The sequence below is a fragment of the Sciurus vulgaris genome, assembly GCF_902686455.1.
Source record: "Sciurus vulgaris genome assembly, chromosome: 15".
NCBI lineage: Eukaryota > Metazoa > Chordata > Mammalia > Rodentia > Sciuridae > Sciurus > Sciurus vulgaris.
Genome location: NC_136476.1, coordinates 79,374,563 through 79,394,717, shown reverse-complemented (window position 1 = coordinate 79,394,717; position 20,155 = coordinate 79,374,563). Strand labels below are relative to the sequence as shown.

The following is a 20,155-nucleotide window of genomic DNA, read 5'->3' as shown; positions in this document are numbered from 1 at the left end:
TTTCAGGTTAATACTTTTAAGCAGTTTTCAGCACGTTTATCTCACTTTATTCTCGTTCTCCTCGGACCTTCGTAGCCATATCACTTGTATAAAATAGGCTGAGATATAGTGACTGTAAGCTGTGATCTCAGTATACAAAGGTAAGCACTTTTATTTTCTGATTAAAGAGAAAAATAATTAACACACCTGCATATATGACAATCATATATGATTATTTGATCTCTTAGGACTTATGTCATCACATTACCTTTAAAAAATTTATGATCTAAATGTAAAATAGTTAGCTTCAGTATTTGTTTTAATACCCTTATAAATGCATTCTATTCAAGAGACATTTCACGCTCACTGAATTAAGTGTGTGTATGTGTGTAGAAACTAGGATATTCCCTGTATGTAAATTACACATGTACTTGTTTAAATATAAGAATTAAGTGGTAGGTAGGAGCAGTTCACCTAAGAGGAGTTTAATGACAGGCCACTTTTGGCCAAAGTGCTGGAATTTCAGAAGCAGCAAGATTGGTGACCATGCTGGTAGGATCTCTATATGTAGCTATTACATGAGCTGCAGATCAAAGTGCCAATTTCTCAAGGAGAAAAACTACTCTGAGGAATCAAAATCTCTGATCTGTGTTGTATGCCCAAATACAACAGCAAGAAGCCATAAAAAAAAAAAAAAAGCAATAGAAAATGAAAAAACCAAACCATTAAGGTAACTATGGGAATAGTTGACTGAGTTAAGCTAGTTATTTGCAGAACCAACTTTAGCAAGACTCAGAAAGGTGAATAACCAGTCTGTGGAAACCAAATAGACTGAAGGCAATCATCTGTCTCTTCCAGGTTAGGTAGCTAGAATATTTATTTCCCACCCCATTCAACTATCTTGGGGTTCATTTTAAATATGTGAGAGTTAGGCTAAACATTTTAATAAGGATTTACTTTAGTGTTTGCATAAATGTATTTCATTATGTGTTATATGTTCTGTGCTCAGACTGTGTGTGTGTGTGTGTGTGTGTGTGTGTGTGTGTGTGTGTAGTATGAATTTCACGTTTCATATTTGTTTCTAAGTAGCAATTGGTTTATTACTTAACTATAAGGTTGCTAGAACAACTCCCCCTTCCTGCCCTGCCCCGCGTGTACATTTCACGTGGCTTTGACACCTATACAAGGTTGTATGAGGTAGAGCTGATGAGTTCGCAGTGCAGCCCAGTCCTATTCAAGCAGCCCAGTGCCTACCATGTGCCGCGGTGCTTTTCTGAATGTCAGAGAACTAGGCTTCAACCAGTGGAAGCATTTTAAGTCTTAGAATCTCCTTGTTGGTAGAATTGACCCTATTATAAATATCCTGTTTTGGGAGATAGTGTGTTAGCTGTGGCAAAAGAATATTAATTTAGTTAATGGCTTATAAACTTCAGAACAATGTAGGCCATCTGACATCACTGAAATTGGCATAACTTGGAAATTCATCCACTCAGTGTATTTCCCTGGCACTGGTTTTCTTCGTGGACCTCTCTGTCCAAGTACATGAACTGAACAAAATGAGTAATAAATACTAAGTCCATTTTAAGCAGTTTTTATAGTATAGCAAAGAAAAATATGTTTTAGTACTGGACCACATTTTTTGATGACATTTGAGAGAGTTTTACTCTTACAATTAATCATTCATTATAATTTCTGTTTTTCATTTTTCATTAATAACTGCAGTAGAGGAAAATATTCAGTAGTGAGTTATGAAAAAGCTAAGATTTTTTTCCCCCTTGAGGCAGTTAGATTTCTAGCAATCCAGAGCCTTAAAGACCTGATGCATTAAGAGCAGTTAAAGGTGAAAACAGCTTGTTCTGTGAATGGTCTTCCTGTAATTCCCATTCTTCTTATGCCAGTGCCCCCTATGGGAGGTGGGAGCATCTCTGAAGTCAACCAGAACAAGAAAGGTGTCATGGTGTTCTCACTTATTGTCTATTAACAATGCGATGCTATACAGTGACCATGGGTTGCTCAGTGTTACCAGGAGGCCTGGAAGGAAGATGGGTGGCAAATGAATAACAGCTGAGAGTCAAGACACTGCTTCTGAGTTGAATTTCATATCAGTGTGTTTCTTGTTAGTGTTTATTTACAGAGCACAGAGCTGCTTATATAAGAACGAGTCTCTTCTTTTCCTAACAGCATCTTCCACAAATACTGTTTTAAGTCAAGAATTCAGGTAGTTGTAAGACTAGATAACCTTTTCCACATTATGGTTTCAGTTAGGAGTTAATAGCTTTCATTGATGTTTGAAGTAGTGCTCTTTGGAGGTCTTTAAAAATAGTACCATAATGCAAATTAGGTTATGTAAGCTTTACAGCAGAGCTAGAAATAAGGAATAGAAACCATGTGGAAATCTGGGCTAAAGTATTTCTCTCACTCCAGCATATTCCCTTGGGGCTTGGCAGTCAGATGAGTTAATACACATAAAGTGCTTTAAACTGTACCAAGTACACAGGAAGTACTTCATAAATGCTGAATCTTCTGTGTTTGGTCAAAGTGGAAGGTATGTGAGGGAGATGAGGCTCGCTGACTGGTGACTGAGATTCAGTGCACGGCCTGCTTAGGGTGAAATTGTGCTTGTTCCTTTGTGCTGACAGGTTTGGGCTGCTCCCAGGCTTAGAGAGGGGACTCCTAGCTTCAGGAGTTACATAAGAAACACAAACCAAAGCCCTGCTAATTGCTGGTATGGCAGGATCACCCTAGGCCACCTGAAATATTGCTCACATTTCTGCTGCAGTAGTTAAATCAGCAGCCAATCTGCCAAGGGTTTGTAAATACTTGGTTTGGGATTTAAGGGTCTTAGAATTTCATAAGGAGGAGCTTAGACTGTATACTGCTGATTCTTAAGTTTCCTACTAGTGCATTCATAATTAAAAACCCCACAGTGTTTGATTACAGCTACCACCAGAATCTGACCTTCAGGGCTCATGGTGTTTGGGCAGAGAACAAGTCAATACAAGCCACATGCAGGAAAGGAGGGCCCTGGGTGGCATGCTGAGAAGGCTGCACATTCAGATGCTTCTCTGAAGAGATCCCTGCTGCTCAACTTGAGTTTGCTTTGACACTTTGAGAGGGAATACAGACTTATCACCATGTGAGCCTCCCTTCTATTAATCTTAGGAAAAAACATTTATCAGCCTTCTCATCTTTCCATCTCTCCGTTTATCTACCTATTGTACACAGTTAGGACATTGCTGTTTGGCAAGAGGAGAAATGGTTAGATGGTGATATTGCCACTGTTGGACTGAATTTAAGGTATACAGCTTACCCTCCATTCCTGGTTTACACATATGTGCAAAGAATTCAGGAGCCTCTGAGGAAAGGTGGCAGGTGCACCCTGGCTCTTGGTAGAAATTGAGTTAACTGGGGAATACACATTGAGCTGTGAGATGCTCTAAGTTTGTAAAAACTCTGTGGACAGGGCTAAATATAACTTTTAAAGTCAGATAGATATACATTGTAATCAACAGGTTTTTCTTAAACCCAGAAGGTAGTGGAACTGGCAGAAGTCACTGCATTCCCCCTGTGCTGAGGCTCTTGGTAGAATCTTTGCCTCATTGAGCCAACATTGAGGGATAATGTCTCTCTTTTTTTTTTTCTCCTCCTAATTAGTTATTAACATCCTACTATCTTACTCCTCCTAAGGAATGTTGTGGTCTTTCTAAACAGAACTTTGCTACATGTGCAAATGACCAAGCCTGCCTCTGATGCTGGGTTGAGTAAAGATTTCCACCATTGGACCAGGCCACATAAATATTTTTGACTTGCATGCCCTACCTGGAGATGTATGGTGTTGGGTAGCCCACAGGAAGGAATGGGATTAGTGTAGCCACTATTAGGACATTATCTCAGCACTGCCAAGAGGCCCAGTCTCTCTTTGTTTTGTTTTGGGTTCTCCTACCTTGATCCCTTTGTATGGTTTGGATAAAGGGACTCTGTGTTCTAGTGTCAGCTAAAGGCCCAAAGTAATTCAGTTAATGGCAGCCTTCCGTTTAGGTTATTTTGGGCCATGATTAAAGAATCAGGAGTGGGAGAGAGGAAGGCAAGTTGCCAGAGTTGGCAGCTTGGGTATGCCAGGTACCTGAACATTCTTCTTAATTCTCCAACAGCCTTCTTGGAGTTGGTATTATTTCTATTTTACAGATGAAAAATCTGATGCTGCAAGTGCTAAAGCCAGAAATGAAACTCAACTTTGTTCAGTGCCAAAGTCTCTTTCTACCACAGTATGCCACAGACTAACCAGGTTGGGGATGAGGCTGTACTGGAACCTGGGCCTTCAGTGACCTTAAACAGGGATCATTTTTAGAACAATAACAAACTGGAAAGATGGACCGAGAGAGCACAGTGTGGCTGTATCAGCAGAGGAAGCCTTTGTGTTTAAATCTTGTTTTTCTGTTTGCACATTAATGAGAGTCTGAGGTCCATGTCTTCCTTAGCTCATGATTGTGGGTACTTGGTCCTGGCTGAGAAAGGTTATGGGGATGTCTTCAAAGACTGGAACCTGGCTCTGAGGGGAGGCTGGTGAAGTTTTGGCTGCATGGGTAAAAGGAAGAGAGGCAGGAAGGTGGGTGCATGTATAGGGAGACATCCCTGGAGAGGCACGAGGAGAGTGGGGGCAGTGGCAGTTTGCAGGGCCTGTTCTCACTGGCAGGAGCTTCCCTTAGAGTGGACTTCAGGGTGCACTGACAGCCTGGAGCTTCCCTCCTTGTTGGGCCTGTGCTTGGTGAACCTGGCATGGAGAGCTCTGGGGTCTCTAAGTTGCTGTGCACGCGGGTCACTCTGGTGTGTGTGTCTGATTCTCTTGCTACTGCAAACCACTTCCCAGCTCCTTTGCTAGTTGATGCCAACTGGGTCTCTACTTGGGGTAGGCATGTGGGGATGGATACTGAATCCTTTTTAGGGAAAAGTATACCTCACCCATCCGAGTCATTGTTGTCTTTGATAATCTGTAAATTTTCTGAGCAGCCCAATGTCATCCTGCAAGGGAGAAGGAAGAGGGAATCTTTTGAACTGAGTTCTAGAGCACCGATGTGTGAGGCAGGCAGGAGTCCAGGCACCTGGCATGGTTAGGACACAGTACTCTGCAAAGCCCCTTTCCACTCTTCATTGCGTTTCTGGAGAAGCAGTGAAGCTAGGGTTGTAGTTCCTGCTCTACAGACAGGTGCACCGAGGTCTCTTCTCAACCACCCTGCTTCTTTGTGGCTCCTAATTTGTGAGTTTTTAACCACTCAGAAGAAATAACATTTTTCATACTGTTCTGAGGGATTAGCATCGAACTCCCTAACTTTGGGATCTGGAAGTTTTCTCCCTTTACCAGTCTGGAAATGGGGCTTAAATAAACTGACTTGCCTTGAATCACACAGCTCTCGGTGGCAGAACCTGCGGACTCTGATGCCACATGCCCAGCATCAGTGCTGTGCATCCCTCACTCAGGCAGTGATTGTCCTGTTTTTCCAAGGCTATTTGGCACCATTGTCTTACTTTGTCTGATGCATTTGCCTCATCTTTTTTTCTACACTTTGTGCCTGCATCCTGCAGGACTTAAGCAAAAATTGACTCACCTGTTCCTGAGTTTTCCTCTGCCCCCATAAAACTCAGACTTTCTGTGCTCATTCTTTTTAAGGTCAGCCCTGGGCCAGGTAGCCTGGTTTTTGCCAGCTGCACAAATGAATCTGTTTCCACAGATCAGCATTTCATGCCATAACCAAACCTATAACAAAGTAAATGTTCAGTATCTGCCACTTGGAGAGACGCTGGGCTGGAAAGAGCAGGCAGGGGAGGGCAGGTGCTGTGAGAGGCGGGATTTCATGGTCAGCCTCTTCCACACTGTGGTTGTTGGCCACATTTAACATGTGCCCTAGCCAAGTGGTCACCCTCCCAGTGAAATGCTTTCCAGAGTACTCTGATGCACGGCTTTTCTTGGATCCTTCCTTTACGTGGCTAGTCTCAGAAGTTACTCCACTTTCTAAAATCCCTCGTGCCTTTAAGGGGGAAATCTGGAGGGCATCATTCAGGAGGTCAAACAACTTAGGAAGTTGTCATCTGAGGAATTCAGGAAAGCTGATGGCACCTTGAAGTGAGATCAGGGAATCGAGATGTTGAGGCTAGTGAAGGGGAGTCCTGGGGCAAACGTGGGTACTCATAATTTTCAGGGATCATGTTTACTTGTTGTATGTGGTTCCAAAAGAGTAAAGTCGGGGCAAAGCAACTGAGCCATTTGACCCAAAGCACACCCATGAGGGTAGATAGAATTCCTTAGAGAGCAGGCTGGGTGAGAAGCAAGCTCCGTGTTGTCATTGTGGTCACAAAGCCAGTTGTTTGGGCCATGCATGGTAGCACAGGCCTGCCATCCCAGCAGCTTGATAGTCTGAGGCAGGAGGATCACAAATTTGAGACCAACCTCAAAAACTTATTCCATGTCTCAGAAAGAACTGAGGATGTACCACATGGTGTGATGGAGCACCCCTGGGTTTAGTCCCCAGTACGAAGACAGACAAACAAACAAAAAAACCCCAAAATCCTGCAAGTTGTTTGGATAGTATAGAAGAGTCATCGCATTTTGGACCTAACTCTGATGCGTTGTTGACATTGCTGAGATATCATCTAGCACATGGATTTATTGAGAAAACAGTCACCTGCTACTTTGTGCCAGGCTCTGGGGTGAAGGAACAGGTGGGGAAAATAAGTTTTCAGCTTAGAGAAGTGAGAAGGGGAGCCCACTGAGGGAGGATAGGGTGCAGAGAGCGGGAGGAGCATGCTTGGGGTTTGAACAGAATTGGAACTGTCTACAGTGGGGGGATCTAGTCAGTATCCCTGTCCCCCTCCTAGGAATGCTGTCCTGACAGGAGAGGTGCCAGGCCTCTGATGTGACTGACCTGACAGAAAGGGCATAGAGCTGAGTCACAGAGCTCTGATCCAGGTGGCCTAGTCCTGTCATCAGGATGGCATGGAGCTGGGTGGGTGTCTGCCTGGTGAAGGAGTGCAAAGGGGACCTCACCAGGGGAGCTGCATGCACAGAAAAGCATGGCCCACTGGGCAGCACAAAGCGCTTTGTTGTGGGGTCCCAGATGGTTGAGAGGATGGGGTGGCAGTTGAGATGTGTAGTTTGGGGCCACTTTATGAAGGCCCTGAGCACTGTGCACTTCAGTGATTCTTATCAGCCAACAGGTGAGATGATTCTGGAGGGTTGATTTGGATAGCTAAGGATGAGTCAGGGCAGATGAGGAGGAGGCTGTTGCTGATGACAGGTGAGGGGCTGATGGCTGTAGCAGAGAGGGAGCCAGGCTCTTCTGCTGAATGAGCAGGGACACGTGACAGGCCTGCTAGAGCCCTTCTCCAGGTCACTGTTCAGTGGGTGATCGTGCCTCTGACCAAGATGGGGTAGGGAGGAATTTGTTAAGAGTGCAGAGGCACTGGGATGTAGCAGGGGCTGCCTTCACTGGGCTAGGAGATGGGGCTGTGGCGGGAAGCGTCTCCTTTGGCAGTGGGCCTCTTTACCCTTTGCCTGAGTTTTGCTTGGCTGGGTTCGTCAGTCGGTGCAGTAATACGTACTGGCTGTTCCTTTACACCAAGGCCTTTTGCTTTTGAAAAAACAATGTTTTAGTCTCCCCTCCCACCGCCCCCACGTGGGCAAGAACTAGCACTTGCTAGATTCATCATCTGTGGGACATGGTATTTAGCCAATGGGAGGTACAGATCTTCTTTAGAGAGTTCTTAAGGAGAGAGAAAGTAGAGACTGAGATTACTGATTGCTTTGGGCCTGCTTTGTGTGTCTCAGTCTTGCTACCTGTGATTTGTCATGGACAAACTGGAAGAATCGGCCTGGGTTTCTCCCCATCTGCTTCCCTGCCTTTTTTGGGAGGGACTTGGGGAGGAACCCAGGACTACATGCCCTATCACTGAACTTTATGTCTAGTACCTCTGCTGGGTACTAGAACTCAAGAGGCAGCTCCGTTGATTTTTTAAAAAATTAGTTACATATAATTTTAGTGTACATTTTGATACAATCACAAAAGCACAGAATATAATTAGCTCTAATTCAGTCCCTGGCACTCTCCTGGCTTCCCTTGCTCCCCTCCCTCTACTCTACTGATCTTTCTGTAATTGATTTATTTTTCTGAGTATCAGGAATCTAACCCAGGGATGCTTAATCACTGAGCCATATCCCCAACCTTTTTTATTTTGAGATAGGTTCTCACGAGGTTGCTCAGGGCCTCGCTAAATTGCTGAGGCTGCCCTTGAACTTGGCTGCCCCTTCTGCCTCAGCCTTCTGAATCACTGGGATTACAGGTGTGTATACCTGAATTTTTTTTTTTTTTTTTAAGTGTCTTGTGGGTATACTTATGTCAGGGTTCATGTGCTATGTTCATGTACAGGAAGGTTTGATCAGAGTCATTCCACTGTTCCCTTTTTCTGTTCCTCTTTCCTTTCCCTCAGTGCATATCTGCCTTTTCTCATCAACTCTACTGATCTTTTCTGTATTTTGGTAACATTTTCCCTTTATTTCCCTCCCCGCACCCCTTTATTTTGGATTAGCTTCTGCATATCAGAGAAAATACTTGAGCTTTGACATTTGGGGACTGGCTTATTTCACTTAGCATGATATTCTCCAGATAATCTGTTTACCAGCAAATGCGTGTCCTTCTGCTCTATGCCTAATACTCCATTGTGTGTGTTTTCTTTATCCATTCATCTGCTGAAGGGCACTGGGGCTGGTTCTGTAGCTTGGCTAATGTCATTATGTTGCTAAACACCAATGTGGCTGTGTCCCTGTAGTATGCTGACTTTAAATCTTTTGGGTACACACTGAGGAGTGGGATAGCTGGGTCACAGAGTTCTAACCCATTCCTAGTCTTTCGAGGACTCTCCGTACTGCTTTTCAGAGCGGCTGCACTAATACAGTCCCAACAATATGTGAGTGTCCCTTCCCCCCACTTGCTCATCAACATGGGTTATTGTTTGTATTTTTGATAATTGCTATTCTGACTAGAGTGGGATGAAATGTCAGTGTCACTTTGATTTGCTGGAGATAGTTCAAGTTTTCATGTATATGCTGATCATTTATTTATATTTCTTCTTTTGAGAAGTGTCTGTTCTTTTGCCCACTTACTGATTGGGTGATTTGTTTTTCCAGTGTTAAGCTTTTTGAGTTCTTTGTATATTCTGGATGTTAAAACGCTGAGGAGCAGGTGGCAAAGCCTTTTCCTATTCTGTGGGCTCTCTCTTCGCACTCAGGCAGCTCTGGTTTTGAAGCCTTAGGTCAGAACTTTGAGAGGGCTATGGGTGTACTCAGACACATCCCTGCCATCCAGGGCCAGCTATCTCTAAGTTGCATTGTTTGTTTACCCTCGTGGGCCACACAGTCTCATTCATGTGTGTTACAATGTGTGGAAGCACTGTAGCTCTGGTGCCAGTAAACTCCCGTGCAGCACCAGACGCTCTCTTTAGTATTACAGGCCTTTCACACTGCAGTCTGTCATTGCTGCTCCCCTCTGCCATTGCGGCACAAAAAGTGCCTCAGACAGGGTGGATATTGTGTTCAATAAGACCAGAACAGGCCATATCTTCCATCTCTTGCCTTAGACTAGAGATGACATACCTTTTGACCTAATCATGGTGGGAAACTACCTCCCCATCTGCTGCCTAGGCCCTGGTATCTTTCTGCAGCGGCTTCTCAAGCCTCTCTCTTGTGTGAGCACTGAGAAAGAGGAAGGTGCAGCCACTCCCAGAAGGAACTTTGATTTTTAGTGACAGGTGGGACTCTGAAAGGAGAGTTGTGGCTCAGGAAGTTCCACAGTGATAGCCCTCAGGAGTGAAGGGCTGAGGAGACTGGAGAATGCTCTAGGGAGAAAGCAGCTCTAGAGGAACAGCTCAGATGGTGGGTGAGGTTGTGTTCTGGGGGGATCTTGAGTGTCGTCACATAAGTGCGTAAAGCCAGCTGGGGAAGTCTGAGGTGCCAAGCCAGAGTGTGGGCATTTTTCTCTGGGCAGTGAGCAGCCAGGGTAAAGTCATAGATGCATTCAGAAATATCACTATGGTCTTGGGAGATCATGTCTGCACAAATTATACCTCTTAAGATTAGTCTGGACCTTTTCACCAAGGGATGGGTAACTCTTGGTCCTTGGCTTGGTAAGTGAGGCCCAGAGATTTGGATGGTTTTTCTAGCTACTGGCTTTAGTGGGTCAGTTGAGTGCCTTGTCCATCCGTGTTTTTGAAATGACAGAGCTTGACAAGCTCTTCCACCTTCAGGCTTTTTGCTTTTTTTTTGGTCTGTGATCCTGAAGATCATTGAGAAGGACAAAACAAAAGTTTCAAAACATTCTATCTCGAATCTATCTTTGGCATGGGGCCTTGGTGTGTGATGGAAAAATGATAGAGACGATGCTCCCTTACTTCGGAATCAAGTCACAGGGCAAGCAAAGCTGTGTGGAGCAGACTTGCTTCCCTTTTGTGTGTGCCAGGCTTGGGTTGGCACATCGGGCTGGCCTTTAGCGAAGTGCATGGGTGCTGGTCTCTACCCTCCAGAAGCCTGCAGATGACAAAGGCAGGTGGAAATCAATACTGCTCAGGTGCATCACCACCTGCTCAGGACCAGGCCTCACATTGCGTGGGGTGGGGGATTACTGGGAATCAGACATAGCCCTTGGCCCAGGAGGACTGCTCCAGGTAAACATTCTTCCTGCTCTGGGGAGTGTTTTTCCTTGGGGTTTCTAGGCTGGTTAAAAGGAGGTATAGTCATAGACCTTTGGAGATGAATGGTGACAGCCTAAGGTACTGGGTGCTCCTTGCTGTCAGTAGACTGTTTAGTAATCTGTGAAGGACTTGGAAGGAGTCCTAGAGAAATGGTGCCTTGAGCCTGTTGGCTGTGGTCTTGTTTAGCTCCCTCTCTAGTAGTAGATGTGCCTCGGATTTTACCGTGGTCTTCTCGTGGGGATGTGGGACGGCTTCAAGCCCTGACCTAGCTGTATAACTTCACATCTCTTAGGAGCACTCCTTGCATTTTTCTAGAGAAGTTTCTGGATTAACAGAAGGGAAAATGACAAGCTTGAGGCTGGTGTAGTTGGAGACTAGGCCCTGGCTTTGAAGATTACAGTTTGTCCCTGGCCATGACACCATGTGTGGCCTTTCTCTTGGCAGCCAGTCCTATACTGTGTTCTAGCCTCACAGGAAGGCTCTCATCAGTCAGCATTGCAAGTCACTTAGAGAGCTAGGGCCATGCCTGAGTGACCCTGTGCTAGCCCTCAGTCTAGCTCATTGTTGTCTGCCCTGCTTTTTTGATGTAGGGAAATAGATGGTCAGAAAGTTGTGGGTTAAAAAAACAGAAAAACCCTACGTATTTTTGCTGCTCTGGGAGTCACAATTTTTTTTTTTTTTTTTTTTTAATTGTTCAAGGAAATGAATCAAGAGCAGGGACAGGGGTTTTAGATAGCTAGGAACACTGTCTTTAAGAAGGTTGTTCTCCACCTGTAACTTAGGAAGCTGAGTTGTTTGCAGGTCTTTCCCTCTTCTGGGCGGCTCACCCTCTCTACCCTTCCAGGTCTAATGCTGTTCCTCTGCCTTCTGACTTGGGAAACGAGCTGATTGGCTTAAGAGGTTTTTGGGGGCAGGTCAGTGGCAAGACAAGTGATTCACACTGGTCTCCTTGACATACTGTCCACATCTCTTTGGACCCTACAGCAACTCATTGCTTCCCCCAGTCGCAGCTCTGGCCACCCCAGGTGGGGCCATGTGTGAGGTGCCATATGGAAGTTAGCCAGGTAAGCCCTCTGCTGTCACCAGATACGAAGCCAGACGTGATGCTGTAGAATGCATCCCTTTTCCTCCATCACATTTCCTGTTCAGACTGGCCCTATATCTTCAGGGTGCTGAATAATGCTTTTCTCGTGGGTCATTTGACATGGCAGCTCTTCAGCCGCAGTATCTGCCATGGTTGTGAGAGCGGGGCTGAGCTCTAGTTACTTCCTTTTGTGAAGACGAAGGCTTATCTCTACAGAGAGACTATGTTAGGGCACGACTGTGGGTCTCTGTGGCCTGCTCACTGTTGCCCAGGGTGAGGGTGGGTTCTGGCTGGTCTTCCAACAGCATCACTTTAGGACTCAGGAGGGCAAAGTGACTGCCCCGTCTGCCTGCCACTGGCACTTCCTTGGGCAGACGTGTACTTTAGCCACTATCAGGATTTACTTTGTTTTCCCCAGAGCATCTTTGAACTCAGGCCTTGCATCCTGGACCCATCTGTTTGGCTTGTTGTGCTGAACTTTTGATCTGAGTAGCTGGTTAGGGCCCACACTCCTATGGAAGACTGGTCCCGGAGTTAGTCCTTACTAGGGCAAGTGCACTGCCAGAACGGTGAGGCCGTGGGGCCTGTGCCCAGGGATTCTCTTGGCAGCAAAGGTTTGGCTGGGGGTTGGCCTCAAGCCATCAGGCCCACAGCCCAGCGATTATGGTGGTGGTCTTCCTGTCGTGTGTTGGATAGTATTCTGGGGGCAAAACCGTCTGGGAAGGAGTGGGCAGTTGCAGCAAGTGTGACCTGAAGCTCTGGGCTCTTCAAGATGGGGCCCCCCTCTTCAGGAGCAGTAGGGTGGTCTTACTCCACTTCAGCCCTTCCTCAGCCCCAGGGCAGGGGTGCAGGAGGTTCAGAGATAGCCAGGTGTGGTCATGGGTAGAAGACCTTTCCCTACCACATGGTTATACACATGGCATCTGACTCCTGGCTGTAGCTTTCTCTGGTCTGGTGATGAAGTTAGTTTTTAGAAATCTATTTAAAATATCCATATCTATTTATTGTGTTTTCCTGGATACACAAGTGTAAATAGTATAATTTGCAGTGCAAAGTCATTGGCAATAATTTTATGTTGTGTGTTAAAAATCATTGGAAACCACATCCACTATGGACTGTCTGCCCCTCTGGGGCAATGGTCACATGTAGGACTGAACTTGACACCGTCAGCGTGGTTGAAGCAGCAGCCTGCATGTGTGGACTCACCAGTGCCTCGCCCAGAGATGCCTGGCCTTCACCCAAAGGGACCCTGCTGCCCCGACTCCCACAGGCAGCACCCACACTGTGGCTACTTTGCGCTGAGTATGTTGGACTCTGCTGTAGACTGATACTCTTGTCTGGCTGCTGCAGTTTGTCTGTAATGCCCTGACATGTTGCATTTTCCCTATTTGGATGAATAAAAATAAATGCTTCTGTGTTAATGGCAGCAGGCTGAACCATTCTGTGCAGGACCCGCCCTGGTGGAACAGAGACGAGACTCTAGCTTGAAAGGTTCAAGTACTGGCCCCTCTCGCCTGGCCTGAAGGACTAGCTCAGTACGTCTCACAAGATGTTCCCTCACACACAGGATGAGGGGCTTCTGACAGCCAGTGGGACCAGGGCCTATTTCATGTTCTTGCCTGTGATCCTTAAAATTCTGCTTCTTCTGAGTGTGTGAAAGTTTACTCCCTGAAATGTCAAGCTGGCAGTCTGGCTCATGAGTGCGAGTCAGAGTTCACCTGGAACTTTTCACAACCCTCACAGTCATGTCCTCAGGACCATCCCAGGGGTTGGAAGACTCAGACAAGATCAGGAACCCAAGGCTCAGAGATGAAGGGACTTGCCCAAGGGCATGGAGTTTCTAAAAGGCAGCAGCAATGGGACTCCAAACCTGGAGCTCTCGCTATTGCTCCTGCCAGTGCCTGCTGTGAGGTTCCTGCAAATGAGCGGCCCTAGGAAGCAGAGCCCAAGACCAGGGTGAAGCTCCTGTGACTGCCTGCAGAGGTAAGTGGGGAGCCGAGTGGACAGTGGCACTGGGTGCTCGCCCTGCTTTTCCCCTGCACACCATCAGTTTGGCTTTACAGCCACATTAGCGTTGACCAAAAGAAGAGCTGGCCAGACCCGTCCCCTACTGCTCCTTCCATCCTCACTCCCAGGTTTGCCTTTCTGGGCCTGAGGGGAAAGCCAAGTTTTCATGTCTGTGACTGCCACAGGAAACTGGTTGTTGAGGGGGCCCTGGGGAGAGGAGGGAGCTGCCTTGTTTTTCTTGATCTTGAACCCTAGAAGAGAAGGTGACAGTGGTACATGGAAGGGAGGACCAGACTCCCACAGCAGACCATCACTTTCAAATTTGGGAATAACACCCAGTCACTTAATTCACAGGGTGTTGACGATTGCAGGAAAGGAGTGCGTGATGAGTCGAGAGCGCCGCAGCAGCTCAGCAACCCGAGACGGGCGGAGCCTGCTGCATAGAAGGGAAAAGAACTCAGAAAGGCTGAGCAAGATGCATCCAAGGTCATGAATGTGTTTGTGGTGCAGAGCTGTGTCCATGTGGTCATCTTAAATCAGAGTCCTGCTGGAGTTAGAAGTACAGGCTAACACTCCAGCCTGTGTGCCCTTGGCTAGGGCCCTGTGAGCCCCAGTTTCTTCACCTTTAAAACGGGAAAAAGGGTGAGGAGCTTAGCATTCAGGCCTGTTGTTCTCGGAGCAAGCACCTTAGTCATTACTGTGTATGGTTCCGAGCCTCCTGTCTGCTCCCTCTCCTACCACCCGGCCTTCTTACCCCATGAATCCAAGAGTGGGATTTAAATCCCAGCTTCAAGTCTCTAAGCAATGAAATGACTCTCCCAATCCACTAGGGCCCACATCACCTACCACACCCGCCTTGCACAGGCTCTTGCTTTCACAGCTGTTGGGTCAGTTCAGTACTGGGAATGCTGTAGGCCTATCTTCAGCCCTTATGGATTCCCCTTTCCTTCTCACTGCTCACCACCTGCCACTAGGGTTTGAAAGTAGAACGATGTGGAGACCTGGGGGCTGACACCTCTTGCTTTTTAAAAAAATATGGAATGCTTTGCAAATTTACATCATTCTTGTGCAGGAGTCACGCTAATATTCTCTATCGTTGCCAGTTTGGTCTACGTGCTGCGGAGGGGAGCGTTTGCCTTCCTTTGGAGCTGCCTCTTTTCCCCAGAGTTAGGGCAGTACCCTGGGTCAGCTTGGCCTCATTCCCACCACCTCTCAGAGCAGTCTGAACTGTGCCCAGTGGCAAGATCGGAGCAGGAGTTCCCAGAACTGCCCTCCCTCCTGCCGGCCCCTTGCTGCCCTTGCCCACTTCCCTTTATAGCCAGGCTTCATAACATCCATGTCTACCTGACTGCCTCCTCCCTCCACTGCACCAGCCACTGTGCTGGCAGCCTCCCAGTTGCCAGATCTAATGACCCTATAATGAGCTGCCCCTCACCCCAAGAAGGTGCCCACACCTTTCCTTCCTTCCCTTGAATTTCCATTCCCAGGCCTGTCTAGCCCATGCTTGACCTGTGCACTGTCTGGAGTCTCTTCTGTTCTCCTGCCTACAGGTTACAAGTTACATTAATGATTCAGTACAGAGCAACCGCCTCCCCAACTTCTGGCAACACCTAGGGATGTTTCTGGACTATGGCATCAGGTGGGGTGTGTGCTGTCAGTGAGCAGAGGCCTGTAGAGACTCCTGGGTGACAGATTCCAGACATCTCCAACCTGCACATCCCAAGCAATCTCAAAAATCTATATACACTTAAAGCTAAATTTATCTTCCTGATGTGCACCGTCCTCTCACCAAGTGTCCCTGACTCCATTCTCACTCTGTTCCCTATTCTGTCACCCCTGCTCAAACTAACTTCCGAATTTTCTTCCTAAAGCATTGACAAGGAACTTCCCTGTGAAAGTTGGCTTAAAACTCTCCAGGGTTCCCCACTACCTTTCAGTTTCCTGATGTGGTCCCAAATTACCCAGTTCCCTCGCTGTTCCCCCCCATATGTCATCCTCTTGCCTCTTATCTAGCAAGTCACTTAGTCACAAGTGCAAAAAGCTGTTACTGTCTGTCCTGCAAATATCCCTTCAGTGGTCTCACAGGGTTCTGTACCTCTGGAAGGTACTTACCATTTGGCATTGCAATTACTACTCTCCCAGGAGCCTGCCCTGAAAGGACCACCCTCATCTGAGTTATGGAATCCTTTCTCTGGGCCCCTACACTCCTGAACATGGGGCATTTGGGACTGGAAAACCATGGAGCGAGCAGGCTGGCCAGCAATATGGAGCCCAGAAACATGCCCTCCAGCCCATGAGTGTTGCAAGGACCCCAGCTGGCCTCTGCAAGGGCACCTGCATGGGCTGGGGCTCCCTTACCATGTCCCTTTCTTCCTGCAGGCATGAAGCCATGGTCTCTGCATTTTGGCCTGTTTCCATGCAAAAGCTGTGTGTAGGGGGATAGAAAGAAGGGCAAAGAGGGACAGCAGAAGGCCTGGGGGGCCTATGGGGCAGGTATGTGGAAGGACCATCGTAAAGAGAAAGCCATGCCACCAGTTTCTCGGACAACTCAGAGCACACCTGGGCCCTGGGTACCTTTCTGCTACACACCTGCACCTTGGCTCCGGCATTCCCTGGCATTCCGTCTCCCCTCACTGCTCGTGAGAGACCCGTTTTGTCTTTCCATGCCTAACTCTACCCTTCCTTCCCTCTCCTGTAACACCCTTCCTGACCTCAAGGACACCCAGGTTTCTATCCCCATCACCAAAGCGATGCACTCTTCAGGGAGGTCACCCCCGCAACGACTGTAGGGGGCTTCCTCTCTGCCTGTGGCTTCTCCCCCACGCAGCCTGGCCTCCCTCAGGTACACGCCTGTGGATGGACCGAAGGGTGCTGCCTGAGGCTCACAGGACAGCGCAGTCTTGTCCTCTCCTGACTCTTGTGCTGTGTGGGGTTGGGAAGGGAAGAGGAACATGTAATGAGAAAACTGGTTTTTACAAAGAAAAGCCGTTTGTACCAAAATATTTAATGAATATGCTGTTAAAATAAAACCAACAAAAGAAATAGTAATACAATTTTACTGGTTTATATTTCAGCTCAAAGTTGACACACGAACTACCCTAGCACAATGTCCACGCACCTAGGATTAGATGGGCTTACAGAGGTTTTGATAACTGAATAAGAAAGACACAGAAAGCAGCGGAGGGGGTGGTCACCGGGGAGGGGTTGCCACTTGTTATCTCCCTTCTCGGAGGAAGGACCTCAGCAAGTGTTAGTACAGCCAACAGGAAGAGAGAGATTCAGAACCACCCAAGGTCTCTATATACAAACCAGTGCCTCCTGTCACCAGCCACCTCCACACTGAATGCAGAGGACCATTCATTTGCAGACAGCTTGTCAGCCTATCACTATATAAATTAAAAAAGTTTTTTGTCTTTTGTTTTTTTAATAAAAAAGGTGCTAAAACCTCCATCATAGCTTCAAAGTGAGAACCTGCAGCCCATCTGGACAGTGAAGTCTATGCCCAGCCTCACTCCAGGAGGGCTTAGAAGCCGAGTCAGTCCGGAGGGACTAGGCCAGGAAGGTGGCGACCTCACATTTACATACATACAACGCAATCTTTCTCACTTGTATAACCTGTTGTGCAAACACACTAACTAGGAACCTTGAAGTGAGGAGAGCAGGGCCCAACAAACCTCGAGTGAAAATAAGTGCCGAGTAACCATGTCAGTCAGTTGAGCGGATCAGCAGTCCTAGTCTGGGATTTAAACACTGTCAACTGGGAATATTGGGGAAGATATTTATATATATATATGTACACATGACACATTAAGCAAAATAAGATTTGTCCACATTATGATTAATCCAGCTTTTGCAAGTCACGTCACCCACCCAGCTTGTGATGAAATCATTTTGGCAGCTAATGCTAAAGACAGGAAATATGAGAATTGCATAGAATTTATCAGAAACGTGAACAATGCTAAACCAAAAACCTGTGTCTCATATAGTTGAACAAAACTAGGCGGCTTCAACTATGTACGACTAGGAAACCCTCCTATTAAAAAGAAAGTGCTTCTCATGTCTACCTGGGGACGATCTGCAGGCACAGGCAGATAAGAATTATTTTAATTTTTGATCCCCCTCCCAATATATATAATATGTATATTTTTTAAAAAAAATTAAAGGTTTAGAAAAAAATCAACACATGGAAGGATCCCCAAACTGTGTAATGTAAACTCAGCCTTTAGGCTGGGTGAGGTGCTGACCTACACGGGAGGGCCTGGAAGGTCACGCTGATGAGGAGTGATTTCTGGTGTGTCCAAGCAGCAGCTGAGCTGCCAGGCCTGTTGGTATCAGCAGTTCGGAGGGCCTTACCCAGAGCTGCCTGCTCAGGAGCCCCAGTCCAATGACCTACCAACATGCGTGAACAGATCTGACTTAGGTACACTCTGGTCCTGGGACATGTCACAGAATCACACATCTGGCCAAAGAAGGCAACAAAAGGTGGCGTGTTTTCTGAAGGTGTCTGGAGGCAGCCAGGACTCTCAGCAAGTCTCTTTCCCTTGAACACCGGTTGCTGTCTTTATGGAGCTCAGTGTTCGGTTAAACCAGGTCTTCTTGGCTGCCTGTACCTCATTGAGAGCGAGGCCTAAGTGGTGCTCCAAGTCCTGTAGGAGGAAAGATGTCCATGAAGATCTCAGCTTTGGTGTCGATGTCACCCCCTCCCTAGAGCTGAGCCAGATGGAAGTTCCATCTGGAAATTTCCCCTGCCTCAAAACTGGCGGAGGAAGGTCTGTAATGCCTAGAGACTGGGATTTCGTACCAGGGGTTCTTTACCACCGAGCTACAACCCAGCCGTATTTATTTATTTATCTGAGATAGGGTCTTGCTAAGTTGCTAAGGTTGGTCTCAAACTTGCAATCCTTCTGCCTCGGCCACCTGAGATGCTGGAATTTCAGGAATGTGCCACTGTGCCTGGCTAAGCCTTCATCTCTTGCCCGGCGTATTTATTAAAACCAGTGGTCTGCTAATTTAATGTCTCCCCATCCTGTTCACCAAGCAGATAGCTAATGCTCTAGCTCTGATTGCATCACTAATTTCCAACTAAAACTTCTAAAGTTCATTTGAGATGCTTCATACCCTGGGCCCACATCTTCTCTCTCAGTCATAGCACCCGCCTCCATTCCCTAGGACTGTCTCCTCACTGGGCAGGCCTTTCCTCCCTCTGGCTGTGGAAAAAGCCACTCCCAATATCCTGCCTCGGTGCTCAGTGTTCCTTTTCTGCAGCTGCACGCCCTGTCCATCCTGCCGGCTGATACCTTTCTGATTGTCCTGGGCAGTTCCACAAGCCTTGGCTTAGCTCTGCAATCCCAGACCAAGAACAGGCAGATGTCGACTGAACACGTGCAGGGGGAGCACACCTGCTGCAGCTCTGGACCTGACTGGGTTCCTTCCTCAGACAGCATGGGAATAGCGAGTACTGGGATTCTTCCAGGAGGATTATGATCAAAAGTGTGAAAGGGATAAAAAAGAACCTAAGCCATAAATGTCACTTCTGTGGCTTTTAATCCCCATCAGGGAATCTGGCCCATGGTGTGTGTCTGAGTGCCACTGACATTACCTGGATCTTGCATTCAGCTTCCACCAGCTGGAGCTTGGTTTGTGCCAGTTCCAGCTCCATCTCTCTCAGCTGGTTCTTGAGTGTCTCCTTCTCTTCATCTGTGTCCTCATCTAACACCTCCTTGGTTGAGCTGATGCCCTTCACACGTCCTTCTTTGTTGAAAAGTTCCCGGCAGCGCTCACAGTCATCCACTTTTTGCTGTAAGTGAATGTCAGAGGTAAAGAGGCAAAGAAGAGAAACCAGCCTTGAGGATGCTGTACGCATATCCCCTGGGGGCAGGAGATCCACAGAAGGACATCTCTGTTAAGCACCTCAGCTTCTGATACCTGGCTTTTTTTGGAAACTGGCAGACAACCCACTGGGAAAGCTACCCGCAATGCTGTACGCTGAAAGAAAACAAATACTCTTGTCTTGACCCAACAGTCACATTTCCAGGGACCCGACCAAGAAAGACTAGATAATATTTACAAGGATTTTCACTGCAGAATTAGGGATAGAGAAAAGGGGGAGGAGGTTTTAATGATTCAAACAACTGGGAGAATGAAATATACTGTGCTATATTTGTTTGGAAGTACACAGCCTCTAAAAGGTTTCTGAAGAATATTTTCTAGTATGGGAATATGGTTACATGTAGGTTCAAAGAAATAGGACACAAAAATATATATAAAATATGGTCACAAATAATATTCCATGTCATCAAAATAACATGCCACCGACTAATAAACATTATTTTATGTTCCTCTAAGAAAATA

General features: G+C 46.8%; 2 protein-coding genes across 8 annotated transcripts in view; one reads left to right on the top strand and one right to left on the bottom strand.

Annotated features, from left to right (window-relative positions):
* Positions 1–14,501, top strand: part of STRBP (spermatid perinuclear RNA binding protein) — an 80,442-nt gene extending 65,941 nt beyond the window's left edge. Inside the window, exons 17-18 of one of the 3 annotated variants that reach the window (XR_013759709.1) lie at positions 7–140; positions 4,165–14,501. Coding sequence is in view for 1 of the 3 variants with exons in the window: in XM_079113787.1 (XP_078969913.1) it covers positions 7–11 (5 nt within the window). In the remaining 2 variants the exon portion in view is untranslated. Of the gene's footprint in view, positions 1–6 lie in introns of all 3 variants that reach the window. The other 2 variants (XR_013759710.1, XM_079113787.1) reach the window with 2 other exon arrangements.
* A 2,287-nt stretch (positions 14,502–16,788) lies between these two features.
* Positions 16,789–20,155, bottom strand: part of RABGAP1 (RAB GTPase activating protein 1) — a 150,235-nt gene continuing 146,868 nt past the window's right edge. For all 5 annotated transcript variants that reach the window (XM_079113766.1, XM_079113769.1, XM_079113768.1 and 2 more), the window contains 2 exons: positions 19,404–19,601; positions 16,789–18,450 (listed from right to left, as the gene is read on the bottom strand). In XM_079113766.1, the coding sequence (XP_078969892.1) occupies positions 18,328–18,450; positions 19,404–19,601 (321 nt within the window). In that variant the 3' untranslated portion in view covers positions 16,789–18,327. The remainder of the gene's footprint in view (positions 18,451–19,403; positions 19,602–20,155) is intronic.